This window comes from Littorina saxatilis, linkage group LG14, assembly GCF_037325665.1.
Source record: "Littorina saxatilis isolate snail1 linkage group LG14, US_GU_Lsax_2.0, whole genome shotgun sequence".
Taxonomy (NCBI): domain Eukaryota; kingdom Metazoa; phylum Mollusca; class Gastropoda; order Littorinimorpha; family Littorinidae; genus Littorina; species Littorina saxatilis.
In genome coordinates, this window is record NC_090258.1 from 21,285,259 (window position 1) to 21,301,185 (window position 15,927).

At 39.9% G+C, this 15,927-nt stretch overlaps 1 protein-coding gene across 1 annotated transcript in view; it reads right to left on the reverse strand.

Annotated features, from left to right (window-relative positions):
* The window catches only part of LOC138947339 (uncharacterized), a 112,327-nt gene that overhangs the window by 75,932 nt on the left and 20,468 nt on the right, over positions 1 to 15,927 (reverse strand). Inside the window, exons 6-12 of the mRNA XM_070318797.1 lie at positions 13,483 to 13,636; positions 10,753 to 10,969; positions 7,359 to 7,486; positions 6,320 to 6,510; positions 4,954 to 5,110; positions 2,823 to 2,998; positions 1,937 to 2,105 (exon numbers count right to left, since the gene is read on the reverse strand). Coding sequence (XP_070174898.1) covers positions 1,937 to 2,105; positions 2,823 to 2,998; positions 4,954 to 5,110; positions 6,320 to 6,510; positions 7,359 to 7,486; positions 10,753 to 10,969; positions 13,483 to 13,636 — 1,192 coding nt within the window. The remainder of the gene's footprint in view (positions 1 to 1,936; positions 2,106 to 2,822; positions 2,999 to 4,953; positions 5,111 to 6,319; positions 6,511 to 7,358; positions 7,487 to 10,752; positions 10,970 to 13,482; positions 13,637 to 15,927) is intronic.

The following is a 15,927-nucleotide window of genomic DNA, read 5'->3' on the forward strand; positions in this document are numbered from 1 at the left end:
ATAGGAACGTTATACGTTGGGCCTAATAGTGGTGATCCTTATAATTGGCGTCCAATCAATATAAAAAGTCCTGCTGTTATATACCAATTCTAGTTTTCAATTTTTCTTTCCGTACGTTTCGAATTCAATTGTGTTTGTGAGAGATGCTAATTCGAACTAAAGTATTTGCCTATTTATCTCTACAAACCTAACGCTTTTAACTTCACCTCAAGCCATCCTAATTTTCCCGAACACTAGGCAATGAGCAGCTTATTTCAAGTGCCTGTCTTGAATGTATTCAATTACATGTGATCCGTCTAGGTTATGAGGTCGAACGTTAAAATTTCGTCCCTTTTCTTACAATGCACAAATTCGTCATTTTCGCGGCAAGTTTGTGCATGTAGCTTTCTTTTTAAATAGTTTCAAATATGTATTCGGTCATGTGGCGATTACACCGTTGAACAACAAACTGACCATGATTCCGCGAGGTATCAATTGTGTTTATGGTTTTGTGCTTGACGGTTTACAGTTGTTGTCTTCAGAAACACAAATCAAAAATCGTGATGGTTCCACTGACTAAACAAACTGCTTGACTGGTTTTGACATTGAAGATTTATACTATTATAACTGGGAATTAAAGGCACAGTAAGCCTCCCGTAAACCATCACAGAGCTCCCCGAGCATCTACACACAGTTCAAGCATACTTCCATGTGAACGCTCACCGAACGGGAACATCCTGGCTGCTTTCTGTCGAGCGTAAAACATTTTCAAAGAATTTATTTTCGTGGACTTGCTCCTCTACAACAATGGCGCCTCGTTTTGGTGCTGGACGGCTGTTATGAATATTCAATACCGGAAATCACGCCCGGACAGTAAGCCTCCCGTAAACCATCACAGATATTGTCAGGCTTTTACACACAGTACAAACACCCTTCCCTTGGAACGCTCACCAAACGGGAACATCCTAGGTGCGCTACGTAAAGAGCGAGCAATTTTTAAAGAATTAATTTTGCAGATTGTCTCGAACACTTTTTGGACCCAGCCTGAAATCAGGTCAAACATGAGTTACTTCCCTTCGGGTCTCATTCTATCGATGTAAACTGGCGATAGCCGTGGATCAATGATTATCAAAATGTTTTTGGACCGTGGTGCGTTTTTGCGCTAGACCTAACTTTTAAAATCTAAATAATAAATTGACAGCATGTTACACAAACATTCTTTAATCATAAAAGAATTCTTTTTTCATCATGACAAGATCAGTACAATTCGAAGTTGATAAAGTTTGAAAAAAGAAAAGCCCGGAAGCAGGGACACGCAAGGGTCGTAGCAGACGACGGTTTATGCATATCGTTCCTCTCAACAGTCAAAAGCCATCGCTAGAGTTCTTGTGAACCACAACCGTTTGTTTCGTGCATAAAAACGTGCTATTGTAAATAAGCTCACATCGAGTCGCATTCAAATGACTAACGGACGACTACATTGTGAAAAAGGGAAACTGGATCACACGGGTTCACGATGGCTCAGGGGTAAGATAAACCACGCAAAAATAAATTCTTTGAAAATTGTTCGCTCTTTACGGAGGGCACCTAGGATGTTCTCAATCGGTGAGTGTTTAAATGAAAGGGTGTTTGTACTGTGTGTAAATGCCTGACCGTATCTGTGATGGTTTACGGGAGGCTTACTGTGCCTTTAATTGTCACCAGCAACATGTCTTTTGGGTTTCTTTGAGTACGAGCGTGCGTGCGTGTATGTGTGTGTGAGTGTGTGTGTATGTGTGTGAGTGTGTGTGTGTGTGTGTGTGTGTGTGTGTGTGTGTGTGTGTGTGTGTGTGTTGTTAAAAACTTGTAAAACGAAAACAACTTGGTTTGTTGAAGTATGCATTCGTACGGAGAAACGAGTTTTCAAGCGTTATACATAGCCTCAAAATAACTCTATTTGACCCATGTTGTATTATACTTGGTTCTTCTCTTCTGTATGTTGCTCTGAATCCTGCCTCTGGATCAGAACCATCTGTGACGTAACGTATCCACATCATGTTCTGTGAGGACGTCAGCAAGGGAGGAGAAGTTGTACCACAGTAACGCTGACCAAGAAGTGGGGAACCATGGAAACCACCATTACGCACCTATCAGGAAACCAATAAAACAAAAGAGATACATTGAATCTGTGCAAGGTTCACTCAAAATCTATATCATTTTCTTTTCATAGCATCAATGTGGGACACTGTCTTGAGATCGACACGCTGACTTTATTGACAACTTCAAAGTCTGGGCCGAAAAAGGGAATGGTGATTTCCGGTTGAGAGGGAGGTTAGTCGGTATTCAATCATTACGTGACTTTCCAGTGCATTCAAACCAACACTGGTAGTGTTCTGCGGTAAAGTGTCCAGGGTTTTCTCGAAGTATCGCGAAGGTTAAAAATTGTGACACACATACACACAGACATACAGACACAGACAGACACACACACAAAACACACAAACGCACACACCATACCACCACCACCACCACCACTACCATCGTCCTTGTCTCGACTCCCAGTCAACGTTCCAATTTAAGTCAAAACTTAACTAAATGTAAAAACAGAAAATCCCGGCTCTACCACTGTTCATTCCCCCCCCCCCCCCCGCCTGCCCCCACCCATCAGCAAAACAACGTTTCAAAAACTTTTTCCCTGAGAGCGGTTTTCATCAAACGTCAATTTAACATTAATTCAACCTGTGTCTTAAAACGGGTTTTCTAGCGTTAATGCAACGTTTACTGCTAACTGCAAACCAAACTTGACCATGCAATCGTGTATCTAACACATTGGTATGCTATCAACGAAATGTGTGACCACTTACTTCAACGTAATTGTTCTGACAGTCGTTGCTGTCGTTGCCCAGATGAAACGCTTCGAACTCTAGGCGTATGACGTAAGCTTGCCACTGTTCGATGATAAAGGTGCACTCACGACCGCTGTTGGTCGCTGCTGTAGTTTGAATAGTGTCAGATGACAACCGATAGGTTTGTTCGCACACTGAAAACATTTGTAAAGGTTACAAGGGATATTTTACTGAAACCATTGTCCATCAGAAGGTATGACAACACATGGCAGATGTGATCAAGACGGGAACAAAGAAACAATCAAACAAAACAGAAAAGGATGTGAATATAGAGAATACTACATGGCTTGCTGTGTCGTACCAGATTTACACGAGTTGTTTTTTTAAATATTGAACTGCGAGCGAAAGCGAGCTGTTCACTATTTGAAAAAGCAACGAGTGTAAATCTGGTACGACACAGCAAGCCATGTAGTATTCTGTTTATCCTACATGCTGTACTTACGTGTATTTTACTGAAAATGTCCTGCATTCGAGGCAGCTAAATTGAAGACGCTTGTTTTGGAACCTCGATCTCTTCTAAAGCCTCGTGCAATCTAGTACGTCAAAGTAAAGAAACGTCACTCTGAAAGTGTGGCGTGACGTGTTAGTTCTAAAGATTCATCGAGGGTAATTAGCGAGCACAATTTGTGTTTCTATAATGACGTTTGTCTCGGTGACTTTGGCATCATAAGCAGTGGAAAAACAGGTCCCTGCCAGACTTGCTTGACATGACCTCATTTACATGATATACACACGTGTGATTTGAACGATTATTATCTCACGGGTGTCTCTCTCACGTATGTAGGATAAATTTCCTTATTCATAATTCAGCTTTTTTGATGCATCAAAAGTTTCAGTAAGTATATGGGGCATGGTATCGTAAGTAAACAGAGGCATGGAAGGGTGAACATTTTGACAGAATAAATTTCCACCAAGCAAAACCCAAAAGCCAACACATAACAAGAACGATGAGGCGTGACTAACCATTCAGTCAACCGATTGCACTGATATACATCCGGTTCTCTCTTACTTCCTTTATAAAACAAGGGAGAGAGAGATAGAGAGAGAGAGAGAGAGAGAGAGAGAGAGAGAGAGAGAGAGAGAGAGAGAGAGAGACAGACAGACAGAGCGCGCGCGAGAGAGAGAGAGAGAGAGAGAGAGAGAGAGAGAGAGAGAGAGAGAGAGACTGAGAGAGAGAGGGGGGGGGGAGAGAGAGAGAGAGAGAGAGAGAGAGAGAGAGAGAGAGAGAGAGAGAGACTCACACAGAAATAGAGAGACAGAACGTAAAACGCCGTTAGGAAATGCCCTCAAAAATGTACGCATCAATGTTCATGAAAATAAGTTGAATAGTTTCTGAGAAATGCTTGTCACACAACCACATTCATACATCGGGACAAATCTCGCTCCCCGCCCTCGTTAAAACATTTAGTCATTACTTGACTGTGTGTAATAATGTAATTGACCACAAGAACAAAATAGAACATTGAAGCTAAAAGTTATAAAAACAATATAATTATGTCACTCCTTCAGCAATGACACTAGTTTTACTCACATCTCCTACTGAATCTCCGGAAAATTACTTCTTTGATAGTAAATGTTTAGGAACTGGTATGGCATGAATAGCAACAACACCATGTTTTACTGCACTGTTCTAAAACCTGAATCGTTATCACCAATGTATAATATTCTTTTTGAGTTTTTTGTTTGTTTGTTGTTGTTTTTTTTTCACGGTTGATTGTGTGGAATGTAAGGTTGTGAGATTGTTATGTACGAGTGTATGCATGAAGCGCCTTTGTAAACGCCACGAGCTTCCCTTTGGGAAGGTGTGCGCGTATAAATAATCATTATTATTATTATTATTTATTATCACCGTGCGTGTTTCAGTGTTTGACTTTTGGCGTGATCTCTTAGTTAAAATACAATATATATTCTAAATTCTTCAAACGACCAAAATACGGCTGTGTGGATAAAATATTTCACATAAATGCAACTAAAGCAGTTACACAACAACGCAAGTCGCTGCGTATCTCAGACTGACGATACTGTCAAAGAGAGGACTTGAAACAATGCAGATTTCAAATAAACACAACACAAATCAGTAAACACGTACATGTTTTCCATGTTATGTTGAAGCCGGATCTACTGTTCTCAGTGTCAGTGACGAAACTGACGTACATGATGTTGCCTGTCGACGTCACGTCAGCTGGCAAAGGCTCACCACAAACTCTGTCAAGCCGAGTAGCTGCCCGGGTTGCACCATCTCGAAACTTAATAACAATAACAATAACAATAACAATAACAGCACTTTATTGTCCATTAAAATATTACATAAAAATGGAAAATTTTCTTCGGCACAACCTGCCTGCCTGTAAACAACAATTCTATAGGACAACACACATACAACTTAAAACATAGGTTCACGAATGTAGTAACAAGCACACTAATCATATTTCCAATAGCGTGCTGTCCGTGTCATCTTTAAATTCAATAAATGTACAGATACAATCTAAAAAAGGTCGAACGTCTTTAAGACTGTCACAATCAAATATAATATTGCACTATAACTTAACAGAAAAAACCGTTGCCACATCAACCGTCCGAAAATGTGTTGACCATTTTAAACCCCTATTTTTCAAGGGTTTACACACTACAGTCCTTTAAAGTTTGGCTCCTTTACCGTTCCATACAAATTCAAATAACAACTTTTCTAATTCTTTCAAAAACGTGATACCCCCAAAAAATGCCACCCACAAACATGCTAATAACTTCTACATCTATTTGGTATACATTAACTTCAGGTGCGTTCTCATGTTGCAGCATGAGCCCTCGAATACCCGTGTTTGAACAGTGTTCATGCCAAGCCTCGAATATTTTAGGCAAGTAGTGGTGGACATGGCAGTCAGACGAGACTGTATGCCAGATCTCAAGATTTACAGTGTCTAAATGCTCTGATCTGGTGACGAAACGTGCAACCATTTGTTTTTCAGTGCTTCTTCTCATTTGAATTTAGCAGGGGGTGGGTCACCTGGAAACACTCATGCATGTTTTCCTGTTTGTGCAAGGTAAGGGGAGGGAAGGGGGGGGGGGGGCGCATCTCTTCCACAACGCTTGCAAAAGTTATTTGGCGTTTGTTTGATATTTTATTATATGTGTGGAGCATATTGCAGTAAATCCATGCACATTCATTTTTAATAAGGTGTAGAGAACACTCTTCTGGGATTTGTAGATAAATGAAGCATATAATGGTAAATACACGTTCTTGATTTGGCGGGGTAAGCCTACCATATAGTATCAGCATGACACGAAATCTACGATACTCATTCTGCTCTGCACCGAACTTTTCTTTTAAAGTTTTTAACAGTTGGCTACTTCAAACTTCACACACCAGGCTCACCTTCCACTTTTTATATGCTCAATTTACATTTGCAACAAAATATAGAATACATTTTTAGAGTAATGCATAATCAGATGATTACCTCCAGAGAATCTCTTTGGCAGGCATTCAAGTTCTCCAGGTCCAGGTGAGAGATGGTGACACGGATCCTGTCTGCCGGGTGTGCGGTAATAGTCCACTCACACCGCGAGTTGTTAGGATAGTGGTCAGGATAGTTTGGGGATACTATGTGCCCACCAATACCGGTCAGATTCCCTCCACAGTTGGTGAACACTTGAAATTAAAGAATAACTTCAGTCACAGATATTAAAAGAAATTATATCTGACAAGAAAACTGTATCAAATCGCCCCAAGAGCTATACAGTTCATGTTGTGACCACACACCAGGAATACCTTAAAATAAACGTTTGGGTGCTGAGTTACTCAAATTGAAAACGGCTGTGTTTTGAGTGGGCATATCAGACTGTAATTCTCATTGGGACGTTCTTTGAGCGAGTCATAATTTTCGTCCTGCCTTTCGACCCTGAGTATTTCATGCACTATTCCTGGAGATACAGATCTGAAATTGAGCTGAGAGCTACAGAGTTTATTGTGGGAGTTGAGTAGATGACAATACACACAAGGAAGGTCTTAGAATTAGTGTTTGAGCATTCTATTTTTCAAATCTCAATGCTGTGTTTGGTAGTCATCGCCGACCTTGATATTCTCCAACCGACATTGTGTCTGTTTCTGTTGTGCGAAGCGTTTTAGCGCTGTATGGCACGGAATTTGCATGCGTAAGCTAGACTGTACATTTGACTTCCTTAATCTAACGGTCTTGATCTACTTTGACGAATGGGTATCTTTGAAAACTAAATAAATAATGATGACGACCGGAAGTCCTGACTCCTGATAAGAGAGCTGGGCGATGCAAACGGCTCGCAGATTAAAATTCATTTAATGATTTGGCATAGTTTCAGAGCCGTTTTGAGTAAATCATTGCAGGTGTTTCTAAATTACAGTACAGCGATTTGTACAATCTGTCCTGGAGACGCACAGACACACAATTAAAAACAATACAAAATAGGAAAGAGAGAAAAAAGATGATTAAACATAATACACTTGCTCATGCAAATAGTTACCTGTGGTATTGTGAGCGATATAGGAAGCGGAGAAGCCTTTAAAGGTAACGGAGCTGTCTGACACAAAATTCACCGTGATTGTGTTGGTGGATGATTGCAGCATTTCGGGCGCTGTCTCACCGCAATACCTGATGACGTGTCAAAAACACTCCTGTTTTATTTTATGTTAGAATTAATCAATTACTTTTGAGCAAGATCTAGTGGATTGCTTATAGTGTACACATGCACAAATCTAACACCAGCTTTGTTGGGATTTTTTGAGAAAAATAAAATAACTTAATACAAGGTAGATGTATACTTATTCTGTACGCATGTGAGGTGAATCGGTTACTTGTTTAAAGGCCCACTCCGCCTCACAGTAGGTTTACAGAACGATGACAACTTCTCACTAAGACAGCTTTACTTACCTAAGGAAACACTCTCGCAATAGCATACAACAACATTGAATGCCACTTACAAATCACTTCAATGGCTATTCAGCACGCGTAAACCACACAGTCTTCATGGTTTATTCAACCCCCGATCCATCGGGGCCTCATGTGACCCACTTTATTCATACATGACCTATTGAGTCGTTTGAGGTTTTAAAGCGACTCTACATCTGCAATAGCACGCTATTGTGTACCTCTGAATGTAATTTTAACGAGAAAGTACTGCGAGTGACACAAACTGAGCCGCGGCGGTTGACTTCAAAGAAACTAGCGATATCCAGAAAATTCTTCTGCTTGGGCAATGGTAAGATGCAGCTCATGATATCTGATTTTAGCCTTGTCGCTGCAGTACAGTACGTGTTTAAGCGCAATACTCATTCTACACAGACACAGACACAGCAACAAACAATATCAAATGTTGGGAAATCTCAGTCGACTGGCATTCCAAAAAAAAAGGCAAAGTTGCATGGCTTTTGGTACTTTACTTCCCCGCCATCAAGTCAAAAAAGCTGCATCTTTCCACTTACCATTCAACTCACACAGCCTCGCACGACTTGCATCCGTGCTCCAATTTTTTTTCCAAACTTTTAAAGCTTTGAATAGTCCTGATCTTGTCTTGACGATACAAGAATTCTTTTCGTGATTCAAAAATGCTTGTCTCACATGCTGCTCATTTTATTTTACAATTTTTAAAAGTTAGGTCTAACTCCAAAATGAGGCGTCCAATTTGTGTGACTGTACGTCCTGTTCTAACTGCACGAAATACACGAAAGAAGACTGTTAACAATGACCGCATGAGACATTTCAGGGCGTTAGCAATTTTCTCCCCCCTTTCCTAACCTAGGTGGTGGGTTCAAGTGCTTGTCTTTCGGATGAGACGAAAAACCGAGGTCCCTTCGTGTACACTACATTGGGGTGTGTACGGTAAAGTGCCCACGATTGACAAAAGGGTCTTTCCTGGCAAAATTGTATAGGCATAGATAAAAAATGTCCACCAAAATACCCGTGTGACTTGGAATAATAGGCCGTGAAAAGTAGGATATGCGCCGAAATGGCTGCGATCTGCTGGTCGATGTGAATGCGTGATGTATTGTGTAAAAAATTCCATCTCACACGGCATAAATAGATCCCTGCGCCTTGAGTCCGAGTCTGGAGATACGCGCGCGATATAAGACTTCATATAACATAACATATAACATAACATCGGGGCTCCAAAAAGTGTCCGAAACTCAGTGTCACACTTCCTGAAGTAAAGTCAGCTTCGCGTTATATTTTTTTAATTGATGATTTTGCTTTTTTTGTGTTCCAGTGATGAAATAGAAACCAACAATTGCAAACAAAAGTGGGTTTTTTCATACCATTACATCACAACCTTTTTTTACCGGGCTTTTCTCGAGAATTATGCTGCCATTTTCGTGTATTGATCCATTTGGACTTATTGCGCAACATGGAATCCGGGTTAGTTTCATACAAAATGCATACTATGAGAAAGGCCGGTGTATCTGGACGTTAAACAAAACATTTTGCCCAGTATGCTTATGTAATTTGCTTGTTATTGGTAACACCCCTACTGGAGGACAATATTTTGAAAATTGGTCATAAATATGAACTGACAGGCTCAGCAGTAAGTTGGTGATAATGCTGACAACATTACGGACAAACCGTGATGAACTTTCTGTTAAACTCATATTATTGCACAATTACAGGTTCTGAGGATTACAGTGGACGAGCTAAAAAGGCATTCGGGGTGTAATCGCTTTCAGTAAATTTGAAGAAATAGTGGAATTTTCTTCAGTTTTGACCTCTTTATTTTAGTTGATATTTCTTTCTTGCATACTGCCACACTTTTTGAATTTTCTTCAGTGTTGACCTCTTTATTTCAGTTCATATTTCTATCTTGCATACTGCTACACTTTTTGAACATACTCAATCCACTGGCAGTCGACTCAAATTCCTGGTTTTGTCAGGACGCAACACTAAGTACTATCATTTGTTGTCGATAATCTGGGTCACCTCCTCCTTGCTCTGTATTATATGCGTGCGTGATTTCACATAATCGGCTCGAAAGGTATGCTTCTCTACGGTGAAGGATGTCTTAGGCTGTAATAGCAACCTATTATTTTAAAATTGCTCTATTTGAAGTTGTCAAAAAACAGAAGTTTAAAAAACACACCCTTTTTTCCAACAAAGGGCAATAACTGTCGTCTGGTGATTAAACGATTCGTGCATAATCAACAAGCAAACTTCGACATTTACCGATGAGTGTCATAATATATCTTGGCGTCAACCAGGCCCGAAAACTGCTGCACCTGCGGTGTTGGTCGATCAGGTGAACAGAACCTGAGCACCCTCAAAGTCGCATTCGTTAAGTGAATATACAAATATGATCTTAATTACAATTTTCAGATTTTTAATGACCAACCTCATTAATTAATTTCTAAGCCTCCAAGCTGAAATGCAATACCAAAGTCCGGCCTTCGTCGAAAATCGCTTGGCCAAAATTTCAAACAATTTCATTGAAAAATGAGGGTGTGACAGTGCTGCCTCAACTCTTACAAAAAGCCGGATATGACGTCATCAAAGACATTTATCTAAAAATTGAAAATAAAAGTTTAAGGATATCATACCCAGGAGCTCTCATGTAAAGTTTCATGAAGATCGGTCCGGTAGTTTTCTCTGTACCGCTCTACACAGACACACACAGACACACACAGACACACACAGACACACACAGACACAGACACACACACACACAGACACAGACACACACACACACACACACACACACATACACCACGACCGTCATCTCTATTCCCCCTCTATGTTAAAACATTTAGTCATAACTTGACTAAATGTAAAAAATGAAAGGAGGGAATGAACTCCTACTTCTTTACAGATGCTATCGCATCGGCACGTTAATGATAAAATATTGCGGCACATGGCAGTTCTTTTGTTGCACTTACCTTTCAGTCCAAGTGGTGCCATCAAAAATGGATACCCAGTCGAATGGACACGACCCTTGTGGCCCCTCTAGTGTAAAGTTGTCAAAAACCAGCTGAATCCAATTATATCCCTCCACTGTAATCTCCCAAGTGCAGTTTGTACGTGTTGGGTAGTTGCTCGGATACCATGGAGAGGTGAAGTTAGCCCTCTGCTCTGTCAGAATCTCTTTGCCACAAGCTTTAAAAGACAGGAAAATGTACAATCATACTTGCAAGTCACAACACTGCTTACGCTCGATCAGTTGTATATTATCAAGAAAGAACACATGGATACGTTCATCACGTCCGAACAATCCAATGCTTTTGTTTATACAGCAAATAATTTAACAGAGATGACCATGGAGACAAAGTTTGACTAGTTATATTTTTAATTTGGCTATGGCAAGGTTTAACTCGACGTTAAATTGTAAAATGGCTAACATTTGCATTAAACTTGATCTCTGTTGATTTGCGATCGATGTATATGACAATGATTATTCAATGATTGATAGTCAATATATAACAATACCCGCTATTACGAGCTAGTCGTGTGACAGAGAGTTTTCTTGCACACGAGACTGTAGATGTTTCACGACGGCTTTAGCCGGAGTGAAACAGCAGCAGTCGAGTGTGCAAGAAAACTCTCTGTCACACGACTAGCTCGTAATGGCGATTATGTCTCACAGCTTCAACAGAGGAGAGAACAAACACGTTTTGCGTACTCACGCTTGATAAACCTAAACACAGGAGCAGCCATTGTGGAGAGATCTACTTTTTGACGAAAGTGACCGAACAACTATAAATGACGTCTCGGAATATGTGAATGACGTCACAGTCATCGTCACAGTCTGTATCTTTTGAAGCATCGCAATCTTCATGACGTCTTTCTGTGTCTGCATCCGCGAAATGTTTGTTCTTTCCGGGATCTTTGTCATCTATGTTCACAACTCTGTCCTTATAGTGTCAGACTAACAGGCCTCCTGAGCGAGCCACTTTCCAAGGGCAGCTAAATTCGCGTATGGAAACAGTACTGTCGTTTGGGATGCCGTTTTCAGTATTCTGAGCGTTGAAGAATTTGTAAAGAGAAGAAACGATAACAGCAGGAGAAATAAAAGTCGTGTGTGCATTTTGGGGTTTTTGGGGGGACGATTTCGAGTCTGAATCCGTTCTTGCACATGCTCCAAAGCGCGTAACATACAATCTTGCACACGTTTGCTTTAGTAGTGGCAAAGAAGGAAAGCGTGTGACATAAAGTGATATCAAGGTTGTCCTTTTTATTTCCTGAAACCAAATATGTATAGTTTATGTGAAGAAATCCGTGGAATGAAAATAACGTTCAGAGTTAACATGCCAAATCTATTATTAATATATTTTTGGGATTCACGCAATGGTCAAGAAGAAATGCAGTCATTTTTAAATCTGTCACTAAAATTTCAATTTAGAATTGTTTCTAAATCTTGAATTAAGTTTTCAAGCTGAAATACAATCCCCTAGTCAGGACCGGGTCAAAGAGTGTTTGAAAACATCTTTACATCAATTTGATGAACAAATGAGGTTGTAACAATGCGGCCTAAACTTACTTAAAAGCACGATTTGATCAGAGAGAGAAAAACACTCCCGTGCGGGAATATTATCTGGAAGATTCCATTTTTGTTTTGTTTTTACAAAACATCATTACATGTACAGTGGGAAGAGGAGGGGGGGGGGGGGCGTCACTTGGGTCATGTGTTTCTATTTTGTTGTATTGTTTTATTTTATAACATCATTTTTGTTTAAAAAAAAAGTAGAGGCAGTACTGATAATGACCACATTTTGTGATTTATTTGTTCGAAATTAATCATGTAGTCTTTAGTTCGGTTCAGACTGTGGGATTGTACTTCACCTTGATATCTAAGAAAATTGCGATTACAAAATCTTAATCAAAGCTATGCCAGACATTGCTCTTTGTTTGTTTTGTACACAATATTCACAAAAGTGTTACCCCATTAAATTCTAGATTTCAAATTATTTAGAGTGGTTCAAAGAAATGTACCAAATATCAGCGTGCTTCAAAAACTTGTGTTACGATTTTCATTCTGTTTGGTTGTGAAGTATAGAACAAACCCTACAAGTTATGAGGATTTTGATGACATTTTTCAATGCACAGAAATTCAGTAACCTAAAATGAACGAAGCCTGTAGACTTCGAGGCAAGCTTTTTAAATTTAGCACGTTTCCACCGAAAGTGGATGTTTGCCTGAATGGCGGGGTAAAAACGGTCATACACGTAAAAACCAACTCGTGCAAAATCATGAGTGAACGTGGAAGAAGAAACGAAAGAGCACCTTCTACCGGAACCATTGGTCGTAAACACTTTTGCTTTAAAACGTTGCCGTAAATATTCCATTCAATTTGCAAATGTTGTTGCTAAACTTTTCCAACCTTTTAGACCAGTAAGTGATTTAAGGACCCAAGGAAATCAGCTACATGTCCCATAATGAAATGTTCTGTACGAATGTAAATACAATCACGATTCTTGTGTTGTGATAGTTTCCTAGGTTTCCCAATGATACATTTGTAACCCTGAACAAGAAGTTCGAAGTTGGCAGCTAGCAGGATACAGGCCTGTAGTTTTGTAAATTTGATGGACACTCTCTTAAATGATGTGCGGATTGTGGTTAGAAGATTGAGATATTTGACAATAAAATCTGCACGATCACATAGTTATACTTACGAGGAGACTTGGTGCATATGGCCTGGAAACCATGACCAGCTTCACCTTGATCGCTGGACTTAAATATGATTCCAAAAGCATCACGCAGGACAGGAGGCTCAGGCGTATTTGCCGTACACAGACGCCCTGGCTGCCAGAACCCTTGGCCATAAACCTGTATTTAAAGTGTTTTACTAGCAAGGGTTAAACGTTTACCAACATGATGCAAAAGTGGGTGTACAACCACACACACACGCACGCCCCTCTTTCTCTCTGTGTGTGCTTTCTCCCTCCCTCCCTCTCTCTCTCCCTCCCTTCCTCCCTCTTTTCTCTATCTTTGCCCTTCTTTCTCTCCTGCTGTCAATGCTGCAGTCTCCCTTTATATATGGGCAATTCCAAAAAATATGCTCACTTAAGCCCTAAATTCAAAATGGAATTGACGGCTTTTTCACCGTACATATGCCACAAGAGATGTTTATAGTTACTAATACCATTCATCGCTTGCCTCTAGTTCACTCCCCTTGCATGCCGCCATTTTGTTTTGATGTCATTTGGGAACGCGCCGTGTGAAGTCATTTTATGACAACTTTTAAGAATGTCATCGCGTGTGCTAGTTTTTATTGTTTTGGTTTCGAAAATTAGTCAAAGTTGCTACAGAAGCCTAAAACTATCGTTTGATCTGTTTTTAAAATATCAATTGATATTACTTTTTGAGTCACTTGAGAAAAAGTGACTCTATGTAATCGGTCAGTGTTAGTCTGTCCGGCCGGCCGGCCGGCCGGCCGTCCGTAGACACCACCTTAACGTTGGACTTTTCTCGGAAACTATCAAAGCGATCGGGCTCATATTTTGTTTAGTCGTGACCTCCAATGACCTCTACACTTTAACGATGGTTTCGTTGACCTTTGACCTTTTTCAAGGTCACAGGTCAGCGTCAAAGGAAAAATTAGACATTTTATATCTTTGACAAAGTTCATCGGATGTGATTGAAACTTTGTAGGATTATTCTTTACATCAAAGTATTTACATCTGTAGCCTTTTACGAACGTTATCAGAAAAACAAGGGAGATAACTAGCCTTTTCTGTTCGGCAACACACAACTTAACGTTGGGCTTTTCTCGGAAACTATAAAAGTGACCGGGCTCAAATTTTATGTGAACGTGACTCATTGTGTTGTGAATAGCAATTTCTTCCTGTCCATCTGATGCCTCATATAATATTCAGAACTGCGAAAGTGACTCGATCGAGCGTTTGCTCTTCTTGTTGAAATATATTTAAAACAAACTCTACCCCAAAATGGTGCCACGTCAGTGACGTTTTGGTAGACTTTTTGTTTGTGGCGATGAACCGATTGGTTGATTTATTTCTTTTTTCGATTTTTCTTAGCTTTTAAATGGAGGAGTCCAACCATGTGATTTGAGTTTGTTTGTCCCCATTTTGTTGTGCACAAAGTGCGTCACTGACGTGGCACTGTTTTGTAACGTCTATGGCACTTTAAAACCATGTGTACTTGTTACTGGTAGTTTTTAACCAACTTCCTTGTGATTTTTTGTTACAAGTTCTAACTAAGGTTAACATTGTTGTAACTGGAAAAAGCTGAGCACAAAAACGTGATCATTTCTCCGTTATTTTTAATTTTGAGTGCAGTTAAACCCAGAGATTTGTACGAGTTATGATCCAAATAACATGATCAAAACGCCATTATAAATGTTTCAGGTAACTGATCATCAAAAATAATATATCATTTGAAAGGCCAAACATTTAACTGGTTTACCTCTCAGAGATGACGCCATTAGGTTGCTACGTCATAAATGACGAGGCATCAAAATACGTCACTTTTGGGTTATGCTTCAAAACGGGGTCTTTTGTCAAGAACCATGAACAACTCCTATTCTGTAAAAGAGTGTAGCTAGGTAATGACACAAAGGAAATTTCTACAAAGGTGAAGAAAGTAACATGAAACAAAGCTGCTACATAATTTACAATCTGACAGAAGAAAAGGGAAATCAACACTTGGGAAAAACAACTCTAAATAACCAACAAGACGTCCGAACAGCTCTGCAAACAAAATTAATGTAACTGCTGTATCAAAACTTAAGAACTAAGATTTAAAAGGGAACATACGAGTATATAGTGCAAGACTTAAACTTTCATATAGAACCGTTCACAGAATTCCACACAATGACCTTCAGCTTCAAAAGCTGGCCGCAAAATGAACGGAAGAAGCAACAAGTTCCTCTTGCACGCGATCTGCTTAACCATTTTGAACCAAGTAGACCCACACTTGTGATGAATCTAGTCACTGATAATGAGACTTTGGTTTCCTTCTATATTACTGCAAGAAAACACAAAACAATTGGACCACAATTACGAGACGCACTTTATTTGTAAGCAAGGGTTTCAAAGAAGAAACAGTGCTATTCGCTGTATTTTGCGACCACGAATTAAAGGTCCCGTTGCTGTCGA